The sequence below is a fragment of the Anopheles arabiensis genome, chromosome 3 (genome assembly GCF_016920715.1).
Source record: "Anopheles arabiensis isolate DONGOLA chromosome 3, AaraD3, whole genome shotgun sequence".
Lineage (NCBI taxonomy): Eukaryota > Metazoa > Arthropoda > Insecta > Diptera > Culicidae > Anopheles > Anopheles arabiensis.
Genome location: NC_053518.1, coordinates 55,677,586 through 55,694,214, shown reverse-complemented (window position 1 = coordinate 55,694,214; position 16,629 = coordinate 55,677,586). Strand labels below are relative to the sequence as shown.

Genomic DNA, 16,629 nt, shown 5'->3' with positions numbered 1-16,629 from the left:
ACTCGTTTCGTAGTTTGAAACGTTTCACGAAAGGTTCTAAAAACGGTTGAAAGCTTCAAATTGAAACAAAAAATTACTTACGCAATGCGAGCTAACAAAATAAATGATTAAATTTTATACACATGAGATGTAAAGTTCAAGCATTATGTTCGGATAGCTAATAATTGTTTATTTAAATCGATCTGGTCATTTTTGAAACCAATAATAAATGCATTGTGGATTATAAACATAAAATTTCAATTTATTGTCGACGCAGGAACATTTGAATCTATTTCAATAGAAAACGTTCACTTTTCCATTGTGTCACCTCATTAGAAGAAACTGGCAGTCTGTTGAAGTTTTTCGGCATAACAATAGTCCTAACAATTCGTTCGCATTTGTTCTCATGGCCCGAGCTCTTTTCTGGCTTTGGTTTCGTTCGAAACTGTCTGATATGTTCGTTAATTTTGCAAGGCACCTTATAATAGTTGTCATTCCTGAGATAGGTTGTGCTAGATACGAAAAAATCGTAACCGATCGTAATGTTTTACACTATCGATTCTTCCGGCTCCCTGTAATTTACAGAATTGAGCATAAGCATTTATTTTCATTCAGCAACCCGGACACCGTTGAACAGTGCATTTATCGCTGAGCAGTGTTACACCCAAAACCGTTACATTTTTTTTAATTTTCTGATGACATATGATAATGCTGAATTGTTACACAAGATAGAACTGTACACTCAAATAAATAATAACAACCGAATACAATGAATCACAAATGAGATGTGTTTTCTTACGGCAATACGGAAAATGGAATCCAAAATAATATCAGCATAATTTTGAAATTTGGAATATGCAATAATTTGTACATTCTCTCTTATTATTATTATTTTTTTAGAACACATCCGTTGGCAGATGTGGTCGATTAATAAAACTTAGCATTTAAAGCTGTTGTTTGCAAATGGCACTATCGATTGAATTCCATACTCCAAAAAAATGCTATGTCCATTATTGCAATTAACACGAACACCAGAAACACCAAAAGAAAAACCCAAACAAATATATAGAACACGCACAATTGTGACAAACAAGTGAAGGGAAGCGAGGGTGTGGTATTTATGAATGTAAACAATGAAAATAAAGGTACGAAGATGAATTAACATACTTTATTATACGCGCTACACGATGTTCGTAAAAAGAAACAAATGAAGTGTTACTACTTATAGCTGTTGAAAGATGAAAATATAATCTATAAAAACCTATTATTATGGTACACTAGTCATAGTGATGAATGCAGCAATCTCACATAAATTATAATACACACCGTCATTCGGTTATTTGTATCTAATTAATATTTGTAAAACTATATACTCCATCATTTTACTGTAACATAAATTGAAAATACTACGTAAATGTGATTTATAGCTAATGGGTACGCTGTATTTTATACTACTATACTAGCTGGGGTATGCGTCAATGGGATTAATAAAACAAAACATCGTAACAAAGTAAAAGTAGATGAGGTCTTAATGGTAATTGCTGGCTTTTCGCCATTGGCAATTTGCAAATTAAATGACTTGTTTAAGAAAGAAGAAATGTATTAAAGACATTAACTATCTTCGAAAAAAGGGTGAAATATATTTAACAAAACTAATTTGACCATAGCATATCGTCGAACTATCATCGATAGTAATGGCGACATTGAATTAATGCAGACAATATAAGCGAAATCTCTTTAAGCGTTGAATCAATCTAATTAAGGCGTTAACTTGAACCATGTGTTACCCGAAACACTTTCTATCGTTTCTACTAAAAACAATCGGAAGCACCATTTCAACACAAACATTTGGACATACTTTTGTTATAAACTTTTTTTGGCTTTCTTGTGTGAAAATAGTCAATATTTCGCCAACATATGTGGTATGTGTTTAGTTTGTAGAGATAAACTCAAATATAGAAACAACGCGGTAAGAATTTGGAGCAACGAGGATGAAAGCGTTTTTCAAAATGATCATATTTGATCCGTATACTTTTTGCGGCATGAACAAAAGTAAGCAAAGAACTTCAAAAAGTATTGAAAAGTAAAAAGAACAAATTAAAATAAGCGTACGTAACCCAATCTAAATTCAGACAAAAACAATGAATTGCATAAGTTAAACACAACTTACAGTTCCTCAAAAAATGCTACTCGTGCTTTTGTTGAACCGGACTTAACCTTTTTCAGGGTGGAATATTTTGTCTCACCTAGCCGCAACTGCTCGGCATTGATGTCATCCAGTGGGCATTGATTCTCACCGATTTTTAGTTGCTCAATTTCAGAGCGAAGCTCCTTGAGCTGATTCTGTACTTGTTTCGACTTGGCCAAGTATTCAACCCTAAAAATAGCAAATTAGGGTAAAAAACAATTACCCATGCAAATTTATTAAAAGATGTACTTTCAAAAGTGGCATTTTGTTCTCACCGTTCTTTTTCGATTTCCAGTGAAAGTTGTTCCATATCACCGTCGGCCAAGAGATCGTACGAATGCATTTCATGCATAGGAGATTCCGGTGATGAAGAAGGTGTAATGAGTATCGATTCGGTGGACGTTCGACTTAGAAAATTCAGCAATTTTTCTTTCGCTTCCTTTTCTGCCACACGCGCGTGTATCAGTTCATTTTTCAACTTGTCGGCCTCTAAAGCTCGTTTGCGTGATTCCTCCATCATGCGAGCAGTGAGTAACTCTGCTTCTTGTGTCTTTCGCTCCAGGTACATCTTTTCTTCTTCCGTTTTGCGAGCAGTCATACGCATCCGATTGATCTCCTGCTCAACTTCCTGGGCCTTGTGAGAGAGTAGCATTGCCTCTTCCTCAGCAAGGCGATTTTTTTCCGCCAAAAGTTCCGCTGCCTCTTCACTGCGATGCTAAAAAAGATCGAATGCAGATTGACAAGCAATTAGTATAGCAAAACGAAGCTTCAAATTGCTCGACAAAGAAATACCAAAGCTTCGTTCGCGGCTCGCATCTCTTCCTGCAGCTGCATCAGTCTCTGCTCCATCGCTGCCTTTTCTCGCTCTGCCGCTTCACGCAGCTGCTTTTCGCGCGTTAACTTATTCCGCTCGACCTGCCTTCGTTGCTTTTCCTCTTTCGCTTGGGCTTTCATTTGTTGAATTTCCATCGTATCGGGTTTGCGCCGTTTCATGTAAAGATCGTGGTTGCCCACGCACAGATCCAATATCAATTTGTTGATGCGCAGCTTTTGCGAATAGAATATCACAGGCTTGGGGCTTTTGCTGTCATTAGTTTTCACCACAAACTTTCGATCGTCGAAACTGATGTGCAGGATTTCATTCCACTGGAAAGTTGTCACTGGCAGCAACTTGTTTTCTTTGTTATAAATGTTCAATCCCAACGCCGTCACACCAAGCCAAACTTCCGTGTTTTTCTTGTTCTATAAATAACGGCATTAGATGATGATGTGTGGTGCAAAACATATTACTTGCACAAATATACTTTACCGTTATAGGAAAGTAGTTGACACCAAACATATCCAGATCCTGCGCAATCTTTAGATATTCCATTTCTGCCTCATCTCTGGACATACCTCGATGATCTGCATACCACGTTTTAATGCGTTCTTCCCACATTTGGGGTGTCATTTGATACTGATCGATCACGCGTTGCGGCAGCAAATTTTCGCTGATCAGCATCCCTGGCTTACATACTGCTTCGTCATAATCGCCGTACTAACAGAACCATAAACAATTAATCAACTATTGATGAGTTATTAAGTTCTTCCTCACACTAACCTTGGCTTGCACCGCGTATGAGGCAAGCAACACAGATGCCTCCGGCGGACAGTACACATCCATCGACAATATGGCTTGTTTTATTTGTAGAAAGAACAGATGCTGCGTTACCTCCTGTACTAGCTCTTCAGCCACATTTTCGGGAAAAAACTTGGCTAAGAATATAAACATACAGCTACCGTTTGTCATGTGCACGCTCTGATCCTGGACCTTCTTGTCCATTTTCAGCCACGACAGGTTTCCTTTGGAATCTTCGAACTGCAACCCAAAGTACCATGTCTCGCGCAGGCCGATCGTTCGACATATTAATTCAAACAAGTATCTACCTGTTGCTCGGTGCTACGAACAAAACAAATGACATTGGATTATCATAATACGGTTTTTTTGGTGTACCACTCAGATGCAGTAACTTACCTCAAGGTGAAATTCAAGCTCCGAATCAAAGGTACATACTTTCACTGGAAATTGTTTGTTAGATTTCTTACGTCGAAATGGGACCATCATATCGTACCAGGGACCAGGCTTAGTTCCGTGGTTTGAGCTTACTTCCGAATTTAATCGGAAACGCCCCGTCCTGCGTCGTTCAATTATAAAACTGATGTCGGGAACTGAGAACGAAACCACGAACCCGGTACGGGTGCGAGTTGATGGAAGCTAGTGGTTCGAGTTTCTAATAGTTGTATTTCGATATCGTCCTCGCTGTACCGTTTCGATTCGTGTGGATTCAGCTCGCTATAAAGGTTTGTTTGAACAATCGTATCGTATTGGCGATGCGTGATTATATGACGTTTTGCAGCACCCTCGGGAGGTGGTGTGCAATACTGCGATCGTAATTCTAGAATACTGTTAAACTATAAATACCAACAGACACAACAATTACACAAACAATAGATCTCATTTGCTATATCGTGTCTGTTTGCAACAAATATTCAGAAACTAGACGGTACAGCTTCGTAGCAAACATAAGAAACAAGCGACAACAATAAGAAAAAACTAATCGAATCCATTTTACTGTTTTGACAGCAGTGCTATTTCGCCGCAGATAAAATTACAGGGTTAACGATTGCGTTCTCCATCTGTCATTCCGTTGCTTTAACCCTGTCACTGGCAACCAAAAAACATCATATTCCAGGCAAAAAGACTAACCGGGTAGCCACCGACTTTAGAGGCTATATCTTTTAAATTCGTAATCCAATATCGATATAATATTCTCGTGACAATTTAATAAACTAATACTTCTTCTTCTTCTTTGGCTCAACAACCGTTGTCGGTTAAGGCCTGCCTGTAACCACTAGTGAAGTGAACTTGGCTTTCAGTGACTTATTGTTACCATAGCAAGATAGTCAGTCCTACGCATGGGAGCACGGTCCATTCGGGGCTTGAACCCACGACGGGCATGTTGTTAAGTCGTACGAGTTGACGACTGTACCACCAAACCGGCCCAATAAACTAATACAGTTTCTATAAATGTGCATAGATTGGTTCCACTCGCTTTACTTAAACTTAAGTTACAGCTTAAGTCAAGCTTCAACTTTTTATGTAACAGGCTTTCAAAGTTAACAGGATTTTTTGAAAAAAAATGCGAAACATAAAAAACATTTTTTCAGTACAATCTGTTCCCGAGTTACTCGGATTTGGACAAAGTGTGGAGCTTTCGTTTTTTTCTATGGTCATTCGATTTTCCAGTCGATTAAGCTTGAGAGCTTGAGTCGTTTAGACCCCGTTTAGTAGTCGTTTAGTGGATTTGTGGCACTTGGGTAGTTGTTTAAGCTTAATCTATGGCGTTTGGGGTATGTGTTGCTAAGAACAGAATGTACCTATTCGTAGCAATAGACGAATATATATATATATATATATATATATATATATATATATATATATATATATATATATATATATATATATATATATATATATTTATCTATCAAACGGATCGGTTTGATATATTTATCTTGCAAAAAATATATATATATCTCGGACATATAATCTTGAAAATTTATGCGCAATCTTGGTGCAATCTGAAATTGTATGGAAATTACGTTTATAGCTCAGGGTTGGCTACGCGAAATGACATATGTTTTGATAAAACGAATATATGTGCAATCTGAGATTGCGCATCGTGTATTAATACGGTATGGAAATTTATTTCACCCATTATGTCAAAAGGAGCTTTTTTGTTTCCAAAATTAGTTGTCAATTTGTATGGGACGAGACTACCTGGTCTAAATACACTCTGATTATAACGATGGAAATGAAATTTCAGAGTGATGTGGAAAATAATTCAGTACGCAGTGAAAACCAATGTTTACATTCGAAAGTCACTTGCAAACCCCTGTATATTTTGCACACTTTGCCAAGAACTGTCAAATTAAGAAAACCGCGTATCTTTGAATCTGCGTGTAAGCGGTACTGCGTATGTCGGGGACTACCTGTACGCGGAAACATGTCTGTACAGGTACTCCCCGATATATGCCATACTCGATATACGCGATTTCGCTATATGCGATTTTATAAATTTGACAGTTATTTTAGCAAATTGTACTATTTTGACGCAACGAATGTCAAATGCAAAATGAATTCCCTTTTGTTTAGCTATAATTTGCCTGAAAACCTATAAATTCGACATACGCTAATATTCGAGATACGCTTTTGCCTACAGTCCGGCTTAATAGCGCGCATCGGGGAATACCTGTATACTCTTCGAACACCGTCGTCAGTAGGGTGCTTAACTCTTGTTGCTTGATTTCATGGCCATCTGATTCACAGCACTATTGAAGCAAAGAAAGAAAAAAATAGAAACACACACGAAGTTTTTCGTGCGGAATGTCTAGTGCGAATCCAATTTAAGTAATTCTACAATCGGTATCTATAATTCATCTCCATTCTACTAGACTGCTTGCTGAATGGTATTGTTTTATGCTGAATTTGTGCGTGGCAATGTTAAAAGTGTACCACTGCGTTAGTGCAAGTTGTTTATTTGTGTTGTGTATCAACTAGCCATCGGTTGTGAAACAAGTGAAAATTCGGTGTAGTGTACATAAATATCCCAAGGTAAACGGAATTCCGTCGTCTGTAGGCAGACAAAATGCGTAATATGTGCTAGATGATTCATGTTTTTGGGTAATATGGCAGCACCATCAATTTGTTAGCACACTAAGAAGTATGAGTTGAACCTAATCAAATGTTTGTGTGCAAAACGGAACGGAAGTGATATCGGAAATAGATAAATGCGTGCATGGCCTGTTCATTCCAGAAGCGTGCATTTCTTAAGTAAATGAATGATGTGATGGCACATTCCTATCAGGGAACCGACGGATAATGTAATGTGCCAATTCTTCCCGTCCTTGAGATCATTGGGCGGGAGAAGCGGAGTGAGTCGAGCTGATCTTAACTCGAGAGAATGTTAATACAAAGCAAACAATAACAGTGTGTCGTAATTTTTGCAACCTAGGCTGGTAAATCAATATTATTATTTTCTATTAAATGTAAGTGATACGGTAGATAAAGTTCACTGGTGCATTTTACCCATTGGTGTATTATTTCCCATTGCATGAAACATTTTTGATCAAGTAGCTTTGATCAATGCTTCGAACATTCACAACAATGCTGTAGTAGTAGTACATTTGGTTAATAGAGATTTTGAATCCAGCGACGCGACTGCACTCTTCTCCTACAACAATGCTGTATTACCAGCCGATAGCCTTGAACTTTGTGATTGAGCTGATGGAATTCATTGCGGTGTGATGCTATTCCAATGCTTTTAAAAGATTGTTGAATAGGTGTTACGTACGTGTTGCATTGTGTATAATAGTAACGTTTGACCTTACATTATATCAACAGTAAAGTTTAATTAAGATACGGTTAGCTACTGTTGAGTTTTCTGCTTCCTTTTAGACACAATAACAATATTGTTATCATTTAATTTTCGAAACACAAATATATTATTTTGAACGATTGAAATTCTTAGCACATTGACCTTGCAACGGTGTACACTCTAATTCTAATTAGTTTATTGACGTTCGGGCAAAGCGTCGAATTTCAAATCGCTAAGATACCTATAAGTCATCTCAAAGTAAACGTACTTATCACAATATGTAACTAAACTTTAAATTACTTTTAGGTGCGCCAGTTCTTACAAGCATGTCCAAGCGATTTTTACAAGGCGGACCGGTTCGATTCCCATTCAGATCTATTTAAAATGCCCAAAAGCATCAAACATCCAAATGCATGGTATTTATTTATAAGTCTAGATAGGACGTCTGTATCGATCAGCGTGGACGGATAGGCCGGCATTAAGCCAAATCAGAAGAATAGCCAGCATCAGAAGTCGAATAAGAAGTGGATTTAACTAAGCGACAGCATTGTGCACACAAATGAAGAGATAATTAATTGCAATGCATGGAGATAGTTTGCAAACTTCGAATATGAAAATCTAAATTTTTTAAACCTAATGAGGAAGAAGATGGATTTCTGATTTTTTTTTTGTAAAATTATGCAAATTATAACGTATTTATGGGTTGAGAAATGGATAAACACAATAGCGATATTAAATATCTTTAATAGTTTAACGTATTGGTGCAAGGTTATAATATTATTAGTTGCTTTATAATGGTTGCTATCATGTTCGCTAATTGGCAAATTTAGCCATTTATAAAATTATTGTAAAATTTCAAGAAGCAAAATCTAATGATTATTGTTTATTAATTTATCATTTTTATTTATATCACCTTTGATCATAATTCGTTAAGTATTTTTGTTACTTCGATAGTTTAGCTTCAATTGGACGCAAATTCACTAAATGATTAATATATCTTGAACTCTTTCTCATTTCTTTTCAAGCTTTTTCGTGTGCTGACAGACAAAGCCACTTCACCATTTAACAACTATAGGAGGGTATTGCTCATTCGTTCTCTTGCCTCAGAAAAAATGCATACATTGTTTCAATAAAACATAAATATTCTAAATATTGTACAGTTAAAATAGTTTAGTTGCTTTTAAACATCGTTCTGGATGTCACTTGTGTGTTTAATGGAATTTATACAAGTACAACAAAATTAAACAACTTTCTCAACATTTCTTCCGGCTACTGCTATTTACATCGCAGCTAGTACAACCCAAAAAATAATAAACCAAAATACCACTTTGTAGAGTGTATCAGTAAAATATATTACTAACGAGAAATAATCTTGCTTTGAGGCAAATATAAAACTCTTTCGCGATAAGTGTTACCGGTCCATGAACCGCTTGATTGAGAATAATGCAGTCCATGTTGGAGGAGGAGGCCATCGTCAAATCGTCGTGTGTGATTGCCCCACCAGCTATAGACTGAATCAGTTGATAGCATTCCATACTGTATCTTATTTGCGCCAGATAAAAGGAATCAATTCGAACAATGAACATGGAAACCACTCATTTAGTCACGGAATTCATCACGCACACTGGAGCTAATACGCAAGACGCCGTCAGCTGTTTAAAAACTTGGGAGTGGGATTTGAAGAAAGCGCTAATTGATTACAATGGTACTTATGATCTATGGCTAAGATATTTCTTATTCGTGGTGGTGCATTTTTGTTTTACAATAATATTTTGGTTGCCTTTTTTTTAATTTGTTTGGTTTCAGTAAAAACATTATGTGTGTTCAGTGATTCATATCGACACTTGTTAGTATCAACCAAACCAGTTTAAAGAAAAGGAAATTATTGAAGTATATACAATAATTATTATATGTGCTTATGGAGTACACGCTTTTATCGGTACACTTATGAATTGTGCATTATAGAATTCTGTTTAAACTATTCATCTTTATCCATTACATTGTATATTCATGTGTTTATTGAACATTGTTGATACGTATTGCGATTATTTTGGTATTATAATAATTCTAATTCAACATATCGTCCGATAGATACATCGACTACGGAATATTTCAACAACAAGAAAAATGAAAGCGAAGATCTAAACAATTCACAATCATCTACATCCGCATCAACGCAACGTTCGTATGGATCTGCGTCTCCTTCAATGCTACCATCAGCAACAACATCTATGTTTTCATCGGGTACATTTTGTAAAAACCAACGCAACAACCAGCAACAGCCGCTACAAATACATCATATTCACGATTCACAATTTTCATACGTAACTAACGGAAGCGTGATCAGTAAAAGCGATAGCTTTGGCGAAAGTAACCGAATTAGTAGTAATAGCAATATTTCAAACGTGCAAATGCAATTTCCACCGGCAAATCTATCCACATCGTCTCTATCTACGATGAAATCACACCGTAATCCACAGCACAATCATTTTAAAAACTCCGCATCGTCTTCCATCGGGATTTCTATGTTCGGAAATGTGATTCATGAGAGTGGCAACAACATTGGAATGAACTACATCACTGATTTACAAACATCAACCGTACAGCTGAGGCCAACACTCACGAAAGCAGATTCAATAGACATTTTTGATAGTATGTTTCATATTTCGTAATAACATCGCCATCTTTTTCTCTCTAATGCTGTTTATCATCTTATGTTTCGCTAACAGTCAAATTGAAACCTTCATTGAAGCTCTTATTTATTTGCCAAATGTAACATGTGTCTATAAATGTATTCTTTTTTTTCTTTGACAACCAACAACTGAAATGATTCATTAATGATAGCCACGAAACAAATGTAGTTTAACAATATTAAGAAAAATGTTATTTGTAAATACAAATATGTTCAAAACGCTAGAAATATGCTTTTTCTTTTGATTATGCAAAAAGGCATGGCCAGTTCAATGGATTATAATTATACTTGTTATCTGTTTCTTTCATTCAGGCAAAAAATTAGAACGAGGAATATCACGTGCTACGGAAAATGTGACATTAGTTTCACGTGCTAGACAAGAGTTTGAGATGGATTTCCATGCTCATATTCACGAGCAAAATGACAAGAATCTTAACTTCATTGATACACCAGATTATACGTTTACTCTGCCCGACCTGACAAAATATACAGACGATTTTCGGTAAGTAAATGCCACTCGTTTACATGTGTAATTATAGCTGTAATGTTGTTGTATTTTTTTCATTTTAGCAAATTTCTTGAAAAAGACTTGATTGAAAACTCTACTCTTAACTCATTGGAGGCTACGAATCGTTTGAATTGGTGGTATGAATCAGGAGCTTGTCGAAAACTTTGGCCATTAGCCACTACAGGTGATGGCAACTGTTTACTACATGCTGCATCACTCGCTATGTGGGGCTTCCACGATCGCCGTTTGACCCTGCGCCGTACATTGCATGATATTTTATCGAAGGAAGAATTTCGTGAAGCGCTGTATCGACGGTGGCGATTTCAGCAAACCCGTGTCAACAAGCAGGCCGGGTTTGTGTTCTGTGAAAGCGAGTGGGCTAAAGAATGGGAAGAGATTGTTGCTATTGCTTCACCAGAACCAAGACGTAACTCGAAAAGCACCGGGCCTTCCCGGCGACGATCGTTGTTGATCGAAAAAAACTTTGATGCTGCGAATGCTGGAGCGAGTGCAACATCGATTCACGATAGAGAAGACGTAAATGCTACTTACGAAAGCTTGGAAGAGATTCATGTGCTAGCACTAGCGCATATTCTTCGACGCACCATCATTGTGGTTTCCGATGTGTTTCTTAGGGATATTAATGGCGAAGCATTCTCTCCCATACCATTTGGTGGAGTTTATTTGCCGTTCGAAGTACCGTCAAACGAATGCCATCGAGCCCCATTGCTGCTGGCTTATGATATGGCACACTTTTCTGCATTAGTAGCTATGGAAGCAAGTAACGATAGTCCGCCGGCGTTAATACCCCTTGTAGATGAAACAAATCAATTACTTCCAATTCAATTTTGCATTGATCCTGGAAAAGATTTCAACTGGCGCGAGTACGATGGAAGTGATGGAAACTGGATACTAACGGACCGTGAACATATTGCGCTACTTAAAGAATATTTGGATATAGTGCATGCTACGGGCATCGAAAGTCCCGACGATGAAATTTACTACGACGATTACTCGGACGATGAGTATGAAAAGAAAATTGCGGAGGGAGAAATAGTATTCACATCCGATGAGAATTATAATCACAATGTCGGCACAACTTCTTCGACACCCGTTGTTACAACTGTGTCCTCGGCAGTTGCTTCCATGACAGCTTCCAATCAATCATTACCTGGGGGTGTAAGCGGAAAAGATGTTGGAAGCAAAAGTAAAGCGGCAAAGCAACTACAAAGTGTAGCAAAACAATTTGGTAGTATTGGGAAATCAATGAGTAGAAAGTTGCGTAAAAATATTGGTTCAATTACACGTATCGGGAGTAAAAATAGCCATAGCGGTAGTACTACGGGCGGTGCCAGTAGTAAAAAATCTCAATTTAATGATAAAAGTAATTTTCGCAGTGAGCTTCCGCGGTTCCGAATTTTGTGTGCGCAATTAAAATCACGGCGTCACGAATATCAGGAAGAAATGATCAAAAATTACCTAGAATGCGCTCAAGAACGTTATCTTGAAGCGGAGAAAATGCGCGACAGAAAGGAAATTGAACGTCTGACTAAATATGTCGCAGAAGTTGGTCAGCTTCATCGCGAACACGAAGAATATCCTGGTGACAGTGAAAGTCCAGAAGTATCACGAATGGTTGGAGGAGAGCCGGTCAATTGTATCAATGCTGGTTGTCTGAATTACGGTACTGCTGCGACTAGTTATATGTGCCTAGAATGTTATGAAATGCAATGCAAGAGAGAGTCATCAAAATGTATCGTAGATTCGACGGACTACACTCTTCGCTACGGGACGGGCAAGTCCAAATTTTACGCCGAAGCTGACATGGATGCACACGATCGCATACAGAAATTACCTTCGGCAAGGCGTTTAAACGATCTTGATCAAACACTGTATTTATCACGATCTACCTTCTACAATGATACCAAACCCGAAGACATGCATTCTTCATCAAACTCGGTCTACAAGAATGCTGTTACAATTGCTGGTGTGGATCAGTCATCCAATGCTAGTGGGCTTAATAGACAACACTCATACCAGCAACAACTTTATCATAATCATCACCAGTCGCAACACCAGCCTCATTATCATAGAGACGAAGAAATAAGTAAACCACCTCATCAGCAGCATGTGAGTACAGGTATGTGTACTGAATATGCAACCAGTGCCAAACCACCCATCGGGCCATCCTCATCCGGTTCTACGACTTCCAGTTCTAGTGGCATTGTAGCATCTATTTACTCTCCCGGAGGAAGCGTCGTCAGCGCTACTAACAGCACTAACATGCCGTACACTCGTACTGGTGCAATGTGTGTGGTAAATCTTCCACCAGTATCTAATGGTATAGAAAACACAGTTACAGGAACAGGCCAGTTTGCATGTAATCATAACGGATTAGTTGCTTCACATGGCTCATTGGGAAATACAAATGAAACCACAAGATCGTTACATCCTTTTTCATCATCGTCATCTTCTTCCTCTATCGGTGTAGTTGGTGGAAGTAGTGTACTGCAAACATCACATCCAACAGTAAACAGCAGCCATTATGGCAAAAATCAGCTATGTCGTACAGAGGGTTGCAAATTTTACGGTAGTATCAACACCAACTTTTATTGTTCTAAATGCTGTCAGGAGTACAGCATTTAAAATTATTTTTTGTCTCAATCCAAATCGTTACTTGTACACTCAAAAATGGATTGTTTGGCATGACGCACTCTAAAAGGATTGATTTAATTAAGTACTAAATTTTAGCTTGTTTTTTGTTTAATTTTTTTTAGTTTGTTAACGTAATGATTTTTTTTGAACACCATACGGTATGATCAGAATAGCAACAAATAACTGCAAGCTTGTATGCTGGAGAACTGTAACTGAATCGAAACCAAACAAAAAACACAAGAAATACGAAGGATACAGGAACACAAAGATTATATTGGCTGTTGATGTAGCATAGCGTAGTAGTGAAGTCAGTAAAATTGTGATATAATATAGGTCATATCCAACCTGATCATACCTTTTGAGAATATTGGTATATTGATGTAAATGTTAAACATACTTACATTCTGGATATTGGATTAAAAATTTACTCCGATTACTTCCGCTCTACAGATACATATGCTTATATACATGCTGGAAAAATGTGGCAAGTTTGTTGCTCGATTGGAAGAAACGTTATGGTTAGAAAACGTGAAATGGAACTCAGTTTACAACATTTAAGATTATTTTTTACATATCCAAACAGCAGTTTATTTATGCTCGCACTTTTAAGTGTGAGCAGCAATTGTGAGAAATTAAAAACAAACCCCATTAATGTACAGCTTGCTAAATTGCACACTGCATGATGGTGTTCTACTTTTTCTGGATGATCACCTACTGAATTGGCCTATATAGGCTTCCTAGACTTGTTAGTACCACACAACCGGTTCATCAGTCCTTGCTATAGGGTGTAATTCATGAAACGGTTATTATGATTTTAGCGTTTATTTTAGATGCTGTGTGTTTGTTTGTTAAAACTTTGAGTGAATCAGATTAATGTGTGCGTTGTATTCTAGAATATTCATTGATGTATTGCAACAAATAAAAAATATTGATTTTCAATTGCTGTGTTGCACTGATGCTTTGTTCTATAAACAATACGGTAAACTTTACTGTAAGCTAGAAATTTTCTCTTAGAATATGTTTTGAATCATATAAAGACCTGGTCAGTGTTACCTAAATCTAACAGTAAGGTTTCAGCCTATTCACTATTCAGCCGAATTTGCTTTGTAGTAAAATCTATTTTGAAATGGTAAAACAATATAAAATAGCCATTGAACATGGGAATCCGTATCGTTTTTAACTATACTTATACCATTTTGAGTCAATCGAGGAAACGAAAATATGGCATATTTGTAATGCTACTATGCTTTTTTTCTGCTATTTTTTTAACAGATGAGTACTATGACAGATGAGCTACATGAAAGATTTACCAACTGTTGCGATTCAGATTTGTTGGTAGCAACATTAATTTAAATTAACCTTTTTTACATTTATTGGTTTTATTTAACTGCACCTACATCACTTATATGGATTACATTTATTATTCAATTAACCATTTTTATTGCTTTTTGAATTGTGGTTTAAGCTATGCAATAAAAGTGAAACTTGTTTTCTAAATCGAAATGTGTTACCATGTGTGAACCTATAGAACAGAATGTTAAACTAGCGCAACCCTAATTAGGTAGTCAGACAAGAGAGTAATAAATTATACACAAAGCAACAGATCAGAAAGCTCGATATATTTATTCTACATAATACCGAGGCACTACCGAAGTGAAAGTAATGCTAGTATTGTATGAAGGAGCAGAAAGTGAACCATAACGAAATAACTTAGCGCATGTGCTAATGATATTTATCTTTTATGCATAACCAAAGTTTGTGTATGATTTAAAGAGTGAATTGGGAGCGAGTGTAAAGAAATGTGAAAACGATCGAAAACGTATGTGCGGCGCAAAGAACTCAAGAAATAAATTGTTGATGATGTGAGACATCGCTTGAATTAGGTTGCTTTCATCCGAAATTAGTTATCAAATAATGATTTACCATTACTTCTATATCATAATATTTTGTGTATGTCATACATACGTTACAATATAAAATATTCTATGATCACGTTACTTAACGGGTTTCTTTAAATTTGTAAAGATTTGTTATATGTTTCATTTTTTTCACATTGTTTACATTTAACTATTGCCCGTCAACCTATATAGGACGTTTTACATTCTGAATATTCAAAAGATTTTGTTATTTTAATTTTGTTCAAGCAAATGTTTTTTCCCCCGTAGGCGATTTTCTGTACGGTGGAATCCCTCATAACGAGTGTAATCCGTTCCAGTTACTTACTCGTTATGCGGGCGACTCTTTCGAATATAATTTATATGATAAATGAAATACAGTGGAGCGCTATTTATCCGGGCTCATCGGGACTCGACTTCGCCCGGATACTCGAATAACACAGAATAACATATTTTATCACAAATTCCTTAACTTTTTAAAAAGTATGTGCTAGGATAAAGAAAAAATGAAAAGTGTCTTCATGTTACTAATATATTGGAAGATATTAATTATTCATTACAATATTGTAGTTCTGTCATTATTCATTCATTTTCATAATCACTGATTGAGTCAACCGCTACTGAAATATTCTTGATTTAAATATTCTTCAGCACGAACAAAATGTTCAAATTAACTGGCAATAAATCTACTGCACTCGTCAATATATATGTCACACACTTGCACATCATAAAGTTTACGATCTTCCTAGCTATAGTTTTCAATTAAACCAGGTTTAGGTAAAGCTCGCATTTGCCGAAACCTGCGGTCGGCAAAGTCCAGCCACCGGGCCAAACGCGTCCCGCCGCAACATTCAATTCGGCCCGCAAAAGGGTATGCCTGATTTGGAAAATGGTAAAAAAAACTATTCATATTCGCTAACTACTAAACATCTTTAACAGACTAAATAATTGGGGAATTTTATATCCTTTCTTTTGGTATACAATAAGCCATATTCTGATAAATATTCAATGGAATACAGCAACAAATAAAATCATGTTCACTTTCACGCAAAGTCTAAAGCCTTAACGTGTGAATGTTAGCAATTAGTTTTAATATTAGGCTTTACCATTCTAAGTTGCACGAGTTGACAATTGTTCCAAGTCCCTAACGGTCGCTTATTTCCCATTTATTTATTTATTTATTTATTCTTTTATTAATATATTAATTAATTTATTTATTTATTTATTTATTTACTTATTTATTTATTTATTTATTTATTTATTTATTTATTTATTTAGTTCTTTAATTTTTTATCATT

At 36.5% G+C, this 16,629-nt stretch overlaps 2 protein-coding genes across 17 annotated transcripts; one reads left to right on the top strand and one right to left on the bottom strand.

Annotated features, from left to right (window-relative positions):
• Positions 1-216: 216 nt before the first annotated feature.
• On the bottom strand, positions 217-4,271 carry LOC120900734 (moesin/ezrin/radixin homolog 2). 3 transcript variants are annotated; one of them, XM_040308149.1, is made up of 7 exons: positions 4,182-4,271; positions 3,768-4,106; positions 3,477-3,704; positions 2,960-3,409; positions 2,443-2,882; positions 2,150-2,356; positions 217-551 (listed from the first exon to the last, which is right to left on the bottom strand). In XM_040308149.1, exons 1-7 carry the CDS (start codon positions 4,269-4,271, stop codon positions 527-529), a joined length of 1,779 nt encoding a protein of 592 aa, XP_040164083.1. In that variant the 3' UTR covers positions 217-526. The 3 variants fall into 3 exon arrangements, with proteins under 3 accessions (XP_040164083.1, XP_040164085.1, XP_040164084.1); XM_040308151.1 differs by having other exon boundaries at positions 2,226-2,356; XM_040308150.1 differs by lacking the exon at positions 217-551 and having other exon boundaries at positions 2,146-2,356.
• A 2,235-nt stretch (positions 4,272-6,506) lies between these two features.
• On the top strand, positions 6,507-15,304 carry LOC120900856 (OTU domain-containing protein 7B-like). Of its 14 annotated transcripts, none has more exons than XM_040308372.1 (6): positions 6,507-6,818; positions 7,888-7,997; positions 8,607-9,286; positions 9,673-10,233; positions 10,586-10,775; positions 10,844-15,304. In XM_040308372.1, exons 3-6 carry the CDS (start codon positions 9,160-9,162, stop codon positions 13,425-13,427), a joined length of 3,462 nt encoding a protein of 1,153 aa, XP_040164306.1. In that variant the 5' UTR covers positions 6,507-6,818; positions 7,888-7,997; positions 8,607-9,159; the 3' UTR covers positions 13,428-15,304. The 14 variants fall into 14 exon arrangements, with proteins under 14 accessions (XP_040164306.1, XP_040164305.1, XP_040164302.1 ...); XM_040308371.1 differs by lacking the exon at positions 7,888-7,997 and adding an exon at positions 7,021-7,222; XM_040308368.1 differs by having other exon boundaries at positions 6,507-7,222.
• The last annotated feature ends 1,325 nt before the right edge of the window (positions 15,305-16,629 follow it).